Here is a 14,330-nt window from a genome sequence, read left to right as displayed (position 1 = left end):
AAATTTGATTTTCAATCTTTATGTTTTCACAATACGTGCTTTCAGCTGTGGAGTCATTTCTTCAGCCTTCCCGTCACCAAACTTAAACTACATTGTTTATCTGACCTGCAAAATCAAGATTGAAGACATAATAAAATAGTCATACTGCTTAAGCAACTCGTTTATAATTGGTGCGATAATGAAACAATCCCATGTTTCCCTTCTTCCTTTTTCTCCTTCCTTCTTTTCTCCCTCCCTCCTTTCCTCCTTCCCTCCCTCTCTCCTTTCTTTTCTTTCTTCTTTCCTCTCTTCTTCCCTCCTTCTATCCCTCTCTTCTATCCTCTCTCCCTTCCTTCCTTCTTTCCTTCCTTGAGGCAGGGTCTCCCTTTGGGCTTCTGGGTAGTCTGGAATTTGAAACATAGGCCAGGCTGGTCTTTCTGCTTCTGCTTCTTGGTTTCTAGGACACAGACTTGATGTTATTTTCCATTTGTTTTGTGACCTACTCCTGGCTCCAGTTCTCTTCAGCCTTTCTAGCTTATAAATCCAAACCCTTCAGCTGGGCTCATGGGACTCTCGCTCCACTTTTATGAAGAGAAGGTTGGCCTGGTTCACTAATTGCGAAGCAATTAACATCCTTAAACTAAAGCTGTCTTTTATCATTTTGCAAGGCATATATATATGGACAGCACTGGGGCACAGGGGAAGGCGGTCAGCCTCCGTATTCCCTGGGAATGCAAATGACATCACCATAGAACCTCTAAGAAAGGTGTGGGTGAGGATTGAGGGCAGCTGATGTGCATGGTGGACGGTGCATTCTGGCCATTGTCTGCTAAGTTCAACAAGCCCCTAACTAAGGTCAGCTGCTGCTTTCCTAATCACCCTAAATGGGAGTCACAGGAGAGGGGCGTGTCTATCCATGGGCAGAAATCAGAAGAAACTGGTTCTCAGGAGTAGTTGCTGACCGCGTGGGCTGTGGGTCCTTCCCTATGCCACGGTGCAACAAGGGCTGAAGACTCTCAGTGCCAGAGGTGGTGGCCGCAGGACTGACTAGCTGCACCTGCATACTGGGGAGAGATGGGGGCAGATCCATCAACGTCTTTTACCCTTGAAAAGGTGGAAGAAATGCGCAAGCGCAGGCGGGGACCCTACAGGTCCTCAGCGCCAGCCTGCCCCTGTGTTCCATGCTCACACAGGGTTGCCGTAGCGGGTCGCGGAGCTCGGGGGCGGCGGGCAGGTCCCCAGCGGGAGGGCTAGACTAACCGCGGGGCCGCGCGCCACGCGCGTGCATGCCCCTTCCGTTTGTCTCCGCACGCGCGCGCACGCCCCTCCTGTCCATCTTCCCGCGCGTGCACGCCCCTCCTCCAGGCCGTCTCCCCGCGCGTGCGTCGCGGTCCTTGCTCAGAAAGGCACGCGCCTTGCCTTTAACGCGAGCCGAGGACGAGCGGCCCGCATGGAGAGCGAGCGGCGGCCGCTGCGGGCCTGGCCGGGCTGAGGCTGAGGCCGAGCCAGCCGCGGGGTTCCGCAGCCCGGGCCGGAGCCCATCATGCGGCGGCTGCGGCGTTTGCTGCACCTAGTGCTCCTCTGCCCCTTCTCCAAGGGCCTGCAGGTAAGCGGCAGCCGGCCAGGTGCTGCCACACGGGGAGGGGCAGGGCGTGGGATGGCGAGGGTCGATGGGTGCACGAGGATGCACCGGAGTCCTTTCTAACCTTCGCAACTTAAAAAAAAAAAAATCCTGGAATAGCAAACTTGGCCAGCCCCTGACCAGTCCTTGAGACAGCTGGAAACAGGCTGTGGTGACCTTGGGCCAGTGGAGGGCCAGCTCCTGTCTACAGAAGAGGCCCCTCCCCTCATGCTTTGAGGTGATGGGGTCAGGCCAGCTGCTGGTTGCCACGGTCCTTAGAGCCTACAGGAAGGAGCCAGCCCTCGCCAGTCTAGCCAAGGTCTCTCTGCAGGGCCGTCCTGAGGATGCTGGAGGATGCCTTTGTCCTGGGGCCTGGCCTCCCTTAGACTGTTTTACATAAAGGATGAGGACTGAAGCCTGTTGGATGCAGAGCTCTTCCAGGTCCAGATGCCCTTGTCTGCCCTCTTCCAGAGGCCGTAGCTTGTGCTGTGATCCATGCTCAGGCCTAGGTTGGGTTCGTGACCTGAGGTGTATGGGGGACCCTTCTTATGCCAGGAGATGGGGTGTACCCATACCCCTAGCCCTGAAGCTAGGCCCTGACTCAGCAATGTGTGGACCCAGGAGTAGCAGGAGAGGGGTTTGGGCCAGTTCCCAGTGGGGCTGGTTCAGAGAGAGCCACTGGCTGAGCCCTTCCTGCCCCGAGCCTCAGTTTCCTGCGTGGGAAACACTAGGGCACCTGGCACCTGGCCCAGGGCACCTGGTCCGGGTTTCCTGGGCAGGGAGTTTGCTGTGCAGTTACTATCCCTGTAATGACCTTCCCACCTTCCATGTGACTTTCCTGGAGCTGGACTGTTCAGCCTCGAAAATTATGGGCCCAGGGCTTGCCAACGTGTTCCCCACTGAGTGGCAGAAATCTGTGCGAGCTTTTGAGTACCACTGTGGTGAGTCCTGCCCCGGGGTGAGCAAAGGCTCAGGGATCCTGGAGAAGAGCTGCATCAGACAGAGGACAGGTAAACCATCAAAGCTTAGCCAAGGTAGTCTAGGGGAGCCACCTGTGCCAAGGTGACTTGGGAGGGCCTGCCTGGAGTGGTCTCTGACCTGCAGGTTTCTAGCGGCTTCTAGTTCTACATCACTTGGTCCAGCCTGGGCCAGCCGCTGTCCTGGCCCTGGCCCTTTGCTCTAGGTGTGGCTGAGTCCTTTGATCTGGCCTCACAGCCACAGTGTCCCAGCAATTTCTCAGTCTTCCTGTTTTAATTTTGGACAAATCTGAAACAGCTGAGTGCCAGAGCCAAGAGTGTCCCAGGAGAAGTCCCCAGAGCCATGCCCCGGAATAGGGACCATCTCCTAGAACTTTCTGGAAGAATGTTCTAGAAGAAGGGCTGAGCATCGTTCCTGTGGTAGAGGTTCCTTATGTTCTGGCTCCGGACCCCCAAATCCAAAAGTGGGGTGCTAGCTGGTTCCATTCTCAGACTTTCTGGCCGCGGGTAGACAGGAGGCCACAGGAAATTCTTGACATCAGTAGAGTCCTCCCTGAAGGGTTGCCGGGTTAGTTATTCAGGCCACTTAAGAGGCCGGGAAAGCTTTTCCTGTGATGGACTTCCTTTGTAAACTTTGTAAACCCTCAAGGTAGGAAAGTGGCCAGGTGCCTGCCTAAGGAGTCCTCCCTGTCATAACTGATTCCAGCCTCTGTCTCAAAGGTCATGTTCATCCTCTCAACAGGACCCTCCCTATATTATGGTAATTTTAGGTGAAAAGTGTGAACAAAAACTTGCAATGCCAGAACAGGAAAGCTCACCAATTAATCCCTGAGCTCCCAAGCTCAGGCCCTGAAATCCCACCAATCCTCACCCTGGAAATCTTCATTCTAGAAAGCTTCCTGCCCCCTCCAAGAACCCCTATATTAGATAAGCATTACGCTCTGTCCAATTCCCTGCTATCTGCTCTCTCCCGGGAGCATAACAGCCACTCCTGGACTTGTCCCTCTTCTCCCTGGGCTCCCCAATAAATCTTTTCTTTTATAAGATTTACTGCCTGGTGTGGGCTCTCTCATTGGAAGACGACAAGAAGCAATAAAGAGAGGAAAGGAAGAGAAGGAGCGGGGCTGAGGCGCTGGGGATCCGCTCCCTTGGGAGCTGCAGTGCCTCTGCTGAGGAGGCTTCCTGGGCTTCCGAGTCCCAGAACACCTTCCCACCTGAGCAGAAAGGCTAGCATGCTGCCGTACAAGCCTGGCCTTCCCCCGTCCCTGCTGCCTGTTCTCTATGGCTGATCCCTCCTTGCTTTTACCTTGGGCTTGGGGCATCTAGCCCCATGTGGGACGGGCTATTTGGAAGTCCAGTCTGTTCCCTGCAGGGACTGCCATTTTCCAGGCTGGGCAGTGGGGAGGGAGGTGGCATCTAGCTGTCTCTGACTGTCAACTTTGGACACTGCTTGGAGTACTTAGTGGAGGCCAGTGTCCTTAGCACCTACACCAGATCTCTTCCTACTGCCAGCGCTCTTCTTAGCTGTCAGCTGGGAAAATTGAGGCAGGGGGGTGAGGAAGACAGGGTGACCCAAGTGGTAAGATTACAGAAAGGTGTCCACCACACACAGCTTGTTTGTTTGAGACAGGGTTTTTCTGTGTAGCCTTGGTTGTCCTGGAACTCACTCTGTAGACCAGGCTGGCCTCAAACTCAAAAAAGAGTTGCACCTTCTGCCTCCTGAGTGCTGGGATTAAAGGTGTGGGCCACCACTGCTGGCTTTTGGTTGTTTGTTTTGTTTTGTTGAGGCAGGGTTTCTCTGTGTAGCCCTGCCTGTCCTGGAACTCAATCTGTAGACCAGGCCAGCCTTGAACTTACAGAGATCCTCCTGTCTTTGCCTCCCAAGTACTGGAATCTAAAGGTGTGGGACACCACCACCTGGCACGCACAGTTGTGGCCAAATGCACAGCCTGAAATATCCTGTCCTGTCCATCTCTACTTGTGCATTTGGTGAATTGGGCATTGACAGTGCTGTGGAGCCACTGGCATGACCCAGCCACAGAAAGCTCACCTTCCCACACTGACTCTGTTCCCACAGCCTACGCTGCCCCCGACACTTAACTTCTGTTTGGCTCTATGCGTGTGAGGGCTTTGGGGACTTTGTCTGATTGAGTCTCACAGGAGGTGTCCTTCTGTGACATCCATGCCGGCGGTGGCAGGTGCCAGATTACTTCCTGCCGAGGCTGAGTGGTGTCTCTATCTCGTTGATGGACTCTGGCATTCACCGTTGCTGTTGTTGATGCTGCTGCTGTGAATGTGTGACCCCATGTCTTTTCACTGCTTCCCAGGGTGCAACAGAGGTGGGTTGTTAGGCCCTGGCCCTTCACACTCCTTTTCTTGCTGGACCTGGCTCGAGGGAAGCTGTGGGAAGAAGGGTCGAAGGGTCAATCCCTGGAAAGGCTGATGGCCCGGCTGCTCAGCTGGACGTACCTGGAGGCAGGGGTGTTAGGAAATGAGGGCATTTCAAGGAAGCAGGCTCCATATCTTCATTCAGCTTAGGCTTCTCCTCACTTTGAATCGTCTCCCTGTCCCTGATGGGGAGCCCCTGGCTGCAGACCCTGGCATGTGCCCGACATGGTGGGGTGTTGAGACGCTTCTCAGTCCTGGAGGTGGTGGGTGCTAGCTGGGCACTTCCTCACCTAGTCCCTCCTTTGCAGGGCCGGCTCCCAGGCCTCAGGGTCAAGTATGTCTTGCTGGTCTGGCTGGGCATCTTCGTAGGCAGCTGGATGGTCTACGTGCACTATTCGTCCTATTCAGAGCTCTGCCGTGGGCACGTCTGCCAGGTGGTGATCGTAAGTCTGCCTGGGCCCCGGGACCTGACCCTTGTGGGGGTCCTTAGAGATTTGACGGGAGGTGGGGGAGAAGAAGGCTGGGAGGTCAAGGGAAGGAAATGGGTGAAATTGGCCGCTGCATGTCCTAGGGGTGGACGTAAATGCTGAAGCACTTGTTTTGTAGGGAGACTAGAATGGCCTGGAGAGGGCTGCCTGGCCAGCCCTGAAAGCAGGCTGTGAGGTAGAGTCTGCTGCTGAGTGTGGATGGATGTCCTGTGAGTGCATGCGTGGGGGTACATGCTTGCACATCAGTGCCTGTGTGAGCCTGCCCATGAGACTCATGAAGCTGGTACCTCTGTTCCTTGTGACTGGTGATGGGAACCAGATAGAGGACATTGCCTCTTTTCCAGAGATCTTTCTCCACCCCTTGGTTGTAGTCTCAGGTGCTAGCCAGGCTCTCAGCAGGTGGGAACTGCTCAGTGGATCCCCACTCTGGCTCACTCTGCAGATGGGGAAACTGAGGCTTAGAGACCTGGGGACAGCAGGAGTCCTGAGGATGGCTGAACATACTTCCTACCTCAGGTTCCTTGTGTATGTGTGTGTGTGTGTGTGTGCGTGTACGCATACATACATGGGCATAGATTCTGGGGTTAGAACTGAGGCCATTAGACTTGGTGGCAAGGTTTTTGGTTTTTTTTTCCTCCTGGGCCATCTACCCTGATTTTTCTGCCATTTTGGAATGCTGAGCAGGGTCCGTAGGCTCCTGCCTCTCCATCTGCTGTGAGGCAAGGGCACCAGAGCCTTCTCATCCCCCAAAGTCCTGTGGCTGCTGTTGTTGGGCTTCAGTACAGAGTCCTGTGCTGAAGGGCTTGCCCACAGGTGGTGGGATGACAGGCATGACGTTTCTATCTATCTGATGAGTCTGTCTCATGTGGCCATAGGACACACAGGTCTTTGTGGGTCACATGGCTGAGTCAGTGCTTCAGACTGGCTCAGCTTCTTGGACGGGGGACGGTATTGGGTACTTTCTTTACCTTTTCCTCCAAGCCACGCTCCATGACAACCGGTGATGTATATCCAGGAATTTACCCAAGTGAGAGCCACCAGGCTCCTTACCCTGAGACTAGGGGCTGGGTAGTGCCAATTTAATCTGATGAGAAGCTCTCCTTGAGCCATTGGCTAATGAGATAACCTAGGGCAAGCCCAGCAGGAAGTAAGGCCCCCAGCAGATGTGGGGACTCTGGATGCCATTTCTTTAGGGATGGTGACAAATAAGCCCGACAGTGACTAGCAACTGGAGGATTGGACCACTTGAGGTATTGGGTCTCCTAAACAGCACCTGTTATGGTTGGTGGCTGAGTCCAGATGGATCCTGAGGTTGTCATCGACGCCTGGCCCTACCATTGGGCTACTTCTGCCTTAGCCAACAGGGCAGGCTTATCCGGGACAGAGGTCAGAGTGGATGGAGGAATGCTGGATGGGCAGTGTGGAAACCTGCTCAGAGAGTGCCCTGAGCTGCCTCAAGAGTTCCCAGCCATACAGGGTCCAGAGCTTGGACAGCCTCACTATACGGGTGACCAGGGATGGGTGGCCTAGGTGCCCAAAGCCTGAGGCTTAGTTACTGGCCATGATCAAGGCCCCTCATAGAACTTACTGCTTTCATCTGACCCTGACCACAGCTCTGCTGCTGAGGGTCCAGTTGGGGCTGCAGTGGGAAGCCTGTGAGGGGCCCTGTCTGTGGTCCTGGCCACCTGTTTAGTAGTAGCATCTGGCAGTAAACTGGTGGTAGGTACCCTTCTCTCAGTGATACCAGGGGATAGAAGGTTGCTCCTGGAGACATGTCATCTCCAGCAGCCTCTGTATGCTTCAGGACACGGATACCCATCCTCATGTCAGTGCTGCTGCTCTTTTTTCCCCTCATCCCTTGCTTTGCTTTCCTTCCTGGGGGTTTCTGAAGGAGTGTGGCTAGGCTGGCTGTGGAGCTGCAGGAAGTGGGGAGGGCTGTGACCAAGTCCCATGCTCTCGGCCATACCCTGGCGCCTGTCTCCTCAGTGCGACCAGTACCGGAAGGGCATCATCTCCGGCTCTGTCTGCCAGGACCTGTGTGAGCTGCAAAAGGTGGAGTGGAGGACCTGTCTGTCCTCGGCCCCAGGCCAGCAGGTATGCAACATGGTTGGTGGGCTGGTGTGGATTGCTGCTGCCAGTAAACTGGGCATATAAAGGGAATATATATCTGTGACTCCTTCTAGGTGTACAGTGGGCTCTGGCAAGACAGAGAGGTGACCATCAAATGTGGCATTGAGGAGGCGCTGAACTCCAAGGCTTGGCCAGATGCAGCCCCGAGGCGGGAGCTGGTGCTGTTTGACAAGCCCACCAGGGGAACTTCCATCAAGGAATTCCGGGAGATGACCCTCAGCTTCCTCAAGGTTAGTGCTCAGACCTTTACTGTAGCCCTCAGCTGGGGAGGTCTACAAAGACCTCAGCAGGAGACAGGCAGGGCAGCATCATACCAGGGCTTGTGGGAACAAACTGGCAGTACGGTGAGGACTCCACACCCAGTGTGGCTAAAGTAGGGACTGAAAGGAGATGGGAACAGGGCTCAAAGCTAGTGCTATAGCCTGGGGTCCGTGGGCACAGCTGGGAGAAGAGTTGGGAGTATATGGTGCAGGCAGCACGACTTATGGGCATTCTGTGGTCTGGAGACCAGGCTAGACGGAGCGCTCTTCCAGCTGAGAGGTATGCAGCACCAGCTAAGCAGCTCTGCTTTCCTTTTGGTCTCAAATGCCAGGCTAACTTAGGAGACCTGCCTTCCCTGCCAGCGCTGGTTGACCAGATACTTCTCATGGCGGACTTCAACAAGGATAGCAGGGTGTCCCTGGCAGAAGCCAAGTCCGTGTGGGCCCTGCTGCAGCGCAATGAGTTCCTGCTGTTGCTGTCCCTTCAGGAGAAGGAGCATGCGTCCCGGCTGCTGGGCTACTGCGGGGACCTCTATCTTACTGAGGGCATCCCTCATGGTTCCTGGCATGGGGCAGTGTTGCTGCCTGCCTTGCGCCCACTTCTGCCATCTGTGCTGCACAGGGCTCTCCAGCAGTGGTTTGGACCTGCATGGCCCTGGCGTGCAAAGATCGCCATTGGTCTGCTGGAATTTGTGGAGGAGCTCTTCCATGGTTCCTATGGTACCTTCTACATGTGTGAGACTACACTTGCCAACGTGGGGTACACAGCTACCTATGACTTCAAGATGGCTGACCTGCAGCAGGTGGCACCAGAGGCTACTGTGCGTCGCTTCCTTCAGGGTCGCCACTGTGAGCAGAGCTCTGACTGCATCTATGGGCGAGATTGCAGGGCCCCATGTGACAGGCTCATGAGGCAGTGCAAGGGTGACCTCATCCAGCCCAACCTGGCCAAGGTGTGCGAGCTGCTAAGGGACTATCTGCTGCCTGGAGCTCCTGCAGGCCTCTACGAGGAGCTGGGCAAACAGCTGCGTACCTGCACCACGCTGAGTGGACTGGCCAGCCAGATTGAGGCTCACCATTCACTGGTGCTTAGCCACCTTAAGACCTTACTCTGGAGGGAGATCTCCAACACCAACTACTCCTAGGCCTGCAGGCTCCAGCCACTACAGCTCACAGGTTGCCCCTCCTCACTCACTCCAACAACTCAGCAGAGGAGCCAGGAGCCCCTATCAGAGGCTGGCCCACTGGGCCCAATCCTCTGAATATGTAAATAAATGGCTTTTATGTGACACCTGGGTATGTGGATCTTTGGTATGAAACAGCTGCCAGGAAGGGTGTGATTTTAGAGCTCTTGTCTGGGCACCAACGGAGCACACAAAAAACTGTAAGGTAAGTCATGAGCTTAAATGCCAACCTTTGTTTCTTAGAGATTCTGCACTGTCGGGGGCCATGTTAAGAGCACTGACTGCTCTTCAGAAGGTCCTGAGTTCAAATCCCAGCAACCACATGGTGGCTCACAACCATCAGTAATGAGATCTGACTCCCTCTTCTGGAGTGCCTGAAGACAGCTACAGTGTACTTACATATAATATATAAATCTTTAAATAAGTTCTCCACTGTCCCAGGAATTAAACCTGTGGACAGACTCTTGTGCATCTCTCAGCATCATGCTCGACCACTGAGCAATATCCTCGATGGCACACAGTGGCAGCCCCAGCCTGGGCTCCAGACACTTTAGCAGACCAGCATTTCTTTTTTTTTTTTTTTTTTTTTTTTTTGGTTTTTCGAGACAGGGTTTCTCTGTGTAGCCCTGGCTGTCCTGGCACTCACTTTGTAGACCAGGCTGGCCTCGAACTCAGAAATCCGCCTGCCTCTGCCTCCCGAGTGCTGGGATTAAAGGCGTGCGCCACCACGCCCGGCTCCCAGACCAGCATTTCTATAGTGTTGTCTTTGTGCCCCCACAGACCAGCCTCCTAAGCTTAGCTCCCTTTAAAAGCCACAGTTCCAGCCCAAAGTAAACCTTAGTCTGGCATGTTTTATTTTCCAGGGGAGATGAGAAGAAACTCAGTAGGCTATTTAGCCTAAGGTGGGAGAGTGCCGACAGCAAAGAAAGATTCCAGCCTCAAGAACTGACAAGTTTATTTGTGTCACAGCATCCAGCCTTTTTTTCCCCTCTCCTTTTTTTAGTTTTTTAAGACAGGGTTTCTTTGTGTAACAGTCCTGGCTATCCTGGAACTTGCTTTGTAGACCAGGCTGGCCTTGAACTCAAGCCATTTATCACCACCCAACTCATTAATTATCTCTCTCTCTTAAGGCCACATACAATTAGGTAGAGGTTGAGCCTTAGAGGGTCCTCCACCCAGTGTTACTACCTCACTTCAGTCTTGGAAATAGAGTCAAACCCAAGCCAATCCAAATTCAGTTCCTAACTTAGGACATGGGAGAGCTACCAGCGTAAATTTCGAGTTGCCCAAGGCCTGTATGTGGTTCTGTGTTACCCTGGTGAGGTCAGAGGGCATACCTCAGGCACGTGATCAGCCACGTTGGCCAAGTAGGCCCCCTTCTTCCTGGCTCCTGGATCTGGAAGATGAAAAGAATGGATAGTTTCTTATATTTTTCCAGTCCCTCAGAATGTCTCCTAGAAAACTTAGTTTCTATACCCCCCCCATTTCCAAAGTTTTATCTCCCTAAAATGCTGACCATGCAACCCTTTGGTGAGCCTTAGAGGTTTGACATTGGGGTCTGGCCAACAGCATCAAAGCAAAACCCAGTACCTTCCCACCACAGCTCTGCAAAATGTTAGGCTACAAACCATTCTTAGTGCTCACGGGCTTCTGAGCACTGAGCGTAGAAACAGCCACTTGCTCTTTGCCCCAATGTCACAGGCTCAGCTGAGCAGCTGGGCCATGCCTGTGGTGCTGATCTAGGACAGCACCTTCAGGGCAGCCACTCACATCCCATCTGAGCATGCTCCAGCCTACCTCTTAGCTCAACTGGACATTGCTGGGCATTCGGCATAAGCAGACTTTAGTCACCAACTTTCCTGTACCAAAGAAAACAATCAATGTAGACCACAAGCCCTCCACAAGTGTCGCACCCCCAGACCTCTGGAGGCCTGAAGCAGTAGTCCCTTTATCCCTGTCACTGTTAGCTGTATGCTCCACCACACTTCCTTATTCTGAAATCATGGTGCTGCATGGACCTGCCACCAGGCACCACGTCTTTTCCCATTATCAGGTTCACTTGTCCAGGGTGCCAGGGATTGGGAGACGCAGGCCTGTGTGCAGCCAAGTGAGCACCACTGAGCTACACTCCAGCCCGTACCAGCCAGCAACCAGTAGATACCCAGTTTGAAAAGCCATCTCACATCAAGATAGCCGGATCATTAGGTAGTAAACTCCACTCATCTCCCCAAGGAGAAGCTTTGAGGTTGTACTGGCTAGTTTTGTGCCAACTTGACACAAGTTAGTCATTAGGAAATGCCCCCATGAGATCCAACTGTAAGGCATTTTCTCAATTAGTGATGTGGGGGGAAGGCCTAGCCCATTGTGAATGGTGCCATCTGGTGCTGGTGGTAGAGCACGCCTTTAATCCCAGGCCATAGAGAAACCCAAGCTCTTGGTTGGGGTTGGAGTGATGGCTCAGTGGTTAAGAGCACTGACTGCTGAGTTCAATTCCCGGCTCACCACCACCTATAACATCTATAACAGGCTCTGATGGCCTCCTCTGGCATGCAGGTACAGGTGGAACACTCATACATGAGCAGCACCCTTTCATGGTCTCCGCCTTGACTTCCTTTGGCAACAAGCAGCAGTGTAAGTGTGTGAGGAATAACCCCTTTCCTCCCCAACTCACTCTTTGGTAATGGTGTTTCATAGCAATAAAACCCCTGACTAAGACAGATGCGTCATTGCTTCCACCTACTGTTGTTTTTGAGACAGTCTCTTGACCCAAGCTGGTGGAGAAGAGAAACATGTGCCACAACGCTGTGTCCCAGGACCTGGTTTCATGATTTCCAACAAATCAATTTCTCTGTAAACCTCCTCTTTACAGACCAGCCCCTCTATTTGGTTTATGCAGAGCCATCAAATGACCTAAGCCAGTCAACAACTAGGAGGGACAATCCCACCTCCAGCTTTCAGGAGTGTTGTCGGGCTACAAATCATTCAGACGTTCACAGGGCAGAACACTGAGCGTAGACATAGCCTCTTTTCTCTCTGCCACCTACTGACGCACATGTGACACAGCAGCCACACCTGCAACGCCTCTAGGAGCAGGATGTCGATGTAGCAAGTGCTGGGTGCCACACTGTTAATGTGAATCTTAGTAGCTTTTGAGTCAACTCACCTAATAGCCCAACATGTCCTCACAGGCGCTTACTTTCTCTTTCAGACAAACTTCCTAGGGAAGGAAAGGAAGAAAGCATTCTGCACACACTCTGGCAGGATCACTTTGGGGGACTGCACCAGGCTTGTATTTTATTCCTATTCCAATGGGTCCACATGGCTTGACCTTGCTAAGGCTTTTTACAAATAAAACCCCCTTTCCTTTCTCTCCAACTCAGCGGCATTACACTAGACAGTCAAGAGTACCGTCTCACATCTGGGTTATCTCAAGTTGGTATTCAGCATGCAGCAAATATAGACAGACTCTTTCCCTGGTGCTCCTTAGCCCTACGAAGGGGAGACCGGTCTGGAGCCCCAACCAGGGGCTTCTGCGTTGTACTAGTCCAGACAGGAGCCTCGGCTTTCCTTCTTGGGACTTCTGGGGGCAGTCCACCCGACCCTCGGGCACATCGTGAACGCCCTTCCCCTTACCGCGCGGTTAGCCTGCTGCACATATTAGGGCGACTAAACTCTCAGAAGGAAAGCACGGTACATCTTTGTTAACGATCGTCAGGAGACGCAGTCTTCCCGGTAGCTGGCCGAGGGTATGTAGGGTCATCCGCGGCGTCCCAACGGTAACAATGGCGATACAAACATACAGCCGCCATGGCTGCCGAGAGGCCGAGCAGCTCCACGCCACGTCCTTTATAGTAGTGACTACGGCAGCCCGCGAGGGACTTTCACTGTCCTCCGAGTGCAGCGCCCTCTAGTGGCTCCTTCTCTCCTCGCCGGCGCTTCTCATAGCCCAGTCGCTTAGAGGCTCATGGGCTCTGTACTGCTTGATCCTAGATCCTGCCTTTCCAAGCAAAACTCAGAGACGTATTTCCAGTGTTGCCAAGCTCACAGGACTTTTCAAACGACCCATGAAGTCCTGCGCCTTCTTACAAAACTCCCTGTTTTTGGTGGGAGCAGCCTTGCTCCCCCTGTTCTTAGTGATACTAAAGCTTCCATGCAAAGAGGAAGGGCCAGCTCTGACGAACCAGAATTTAGGAGGCAAGGAGGCGACCAGTTGTTTCCTCTTTTACAAGGACGCTTTGGGGATGAGTCAGGAGGGAGCTCCAGGGAGCTCATGGATTCCAGATGTTTCTAACTAGCCCCACCTGTGGGGTTGTCTGTGGATCTGAGGCACACAGCAGCTTTTAGAAGGTTGGCTGTCCTCGGCTTTAGGACAGTGCTGGAAGTCACATAATACACTCTGACTGCTTGCTGTGTTGTATCCCGCACAAGTACAGATCACTTGTCTAATAAGTCCTGAAACTGATGAGGGCTCCCAGGTGATGGGGTAAATTGTGGGCCTGGGGACACACCAGTGAGCACTCTTCTTTTACTGGTGGGCCAGCCCAGCCACACTTGCTAATAGTCTCAAGTTCTTGAGCCCTTATTTTGCCTGCCTGTCTGCCTTCCCACCTCCCTCCCTCCCTTCCTCCTTCCTGTTTTTTGATACAGTGTCTCATATAGCCTAGGCTTCAAACTTGCTATGTAGTTGAAGATAAGTTGAACTTCTGATCCTTCTGCCCCTAACTTCTAACAACTAGATTTTGAGGGGTGAACTGTTATGCATGGCCCAAAGCCTTGGAACTGGAGTTACAGATGGTTTTGAGCTGGATGCTAGAAATCAAACCTGGTTCACTAAGGAGCAGGCTCTTATCTTAGCCTCACGACTTGTTGCCAGTCACCTTTGCTCTTAGTTATCTCAATTTCCTTTTCTGTTGCTGTAATAAAATACCAAGACAGAAGCCGATTAAGCAGAAAGTGTTTGGGCTGCAGTTTGAGGTTGCAGTTTAGCATGGCAGGGAAGGAACAGCAGTATGCTTGAAGCAGCTGGCCCACATGGCAGGTCAAGGAGCAAGCAGAGAGTGATGAATGCTGGTCCTCAGATAACCCCTTCTACACTCCAGGATCCTAGCTAGGCCAGAGAACGGTGCCACCCAGAAGGAGTTAGTCTTTCCATCTCAATTAACCTAATCAAGATAAGCCCTCGGGTACACCCAGAGGTTCGTCTCCTGGGTGATTTTAGATCTCATCAAATTGCAAATTGAGATGAACCGTCCCAATCCCTGACTAAAGCAATTTAAAGAAGGAAGAAATATTTGGCTTATAGT

The 14,330-nt window shown here is 53.0% G+C and overlaps 1 protein-coding gene, 1 long non-coding RNA gene and 2 other non-coding genes across 5 annotated transcripts; 1 reads left to right on the top strand and 3 right to left on the bottom strand.

The window, feature by feature from the left end:
- Window positions 1-1,354: 1,354 nt before the first annotated feature.
- Window positions 1,355-9,132, top strand: Dipk1b (divergent protein kinase domain 1B). Of its 2 annotated transcripts, none has more exons than XM_085835092.1 (5): window positions 1,355-1,585; window positions 5,274-5,408; window positions 7,485-7,547; window positions 7,637-7,813; window positions 8,176-9,132. In XM_085835092.1, exons 1-5 carry the CDS (start codon window positions 1,523-1,525, stop codon window positions 8,986-8,988), a joined length of 1,251 nt encoding a protein of 416 aa, XP_085691218.1. In that variant the 5' UTR covers window positions 1,355-1,522; the 3' UTR covers window positions 8,989-9,132. The 2 variants fall into 2 exon arrangements, with proteins under 2 accessions (XP_085691218.1, XP_021011210.1); XM_021155551.3 differs by having other exon boundaries at window positions 1,356-1,585; window positions 7,440-7,547.
- An 833-nt stretch (window positions 9,133-9,965) lies between these two features.
- On the bottom strand, window positions 9,966-12,859 carry LOC110290087 (uncharacterized). The gene is made up of 4 exons (XR_002377397.3): window positions 12,661-12,859; window positions 12,191-12,244; window positions 10,825-10,886; window positions 9,966-10,423 (listed from the first exon to the last, which is right to left on the bottom strand). It is a non-coding gene; the product is annotated as an uncharacterized LOC110290087 (long non-coding RNA).
- Window positions 10,638-10,776, bottom strand: LOC115030469 (small nucleolar RNA SNORA43). Its single transcript, XR_003836065.1, has one exon. It is a non-coding gene; the product is annotated as a small nucleolar RNA SNORA43 (small nucleolar RNA).
- On the bottom strand, window positions 11,990-12,121 carry LOC115030493 (small nucleolar RNA SNORA17). The gene has a single exon (XR_003836087.1). It is a non-coding gene; the product is annotated as a small nucleolar RNA SNORA17 (small nucleolar RNA).
- Window positions 12,860-14,330: the final 1,471 nt, after the last annotated feature.

Source organism: Mus caroli, unplaced genomic scaffold, assembly GCF_978045245.1.
Source record: "Mus caroli unplaced genomic scaffold, Mus_caroli_1 scaffold_2, whole genome shotgun sequence".
Classification (NCBI taxonomy): domain Eukaryota; kingdom Metazoa; phylum Chordata; class Mammalia; order Rodentia; family Muridae; genus Mus; species Mus caroli.
Note: the sequence above shows the minus strand (reverse complement) of the source record. Positions and strands in the feature narration are given on the sequence as shown.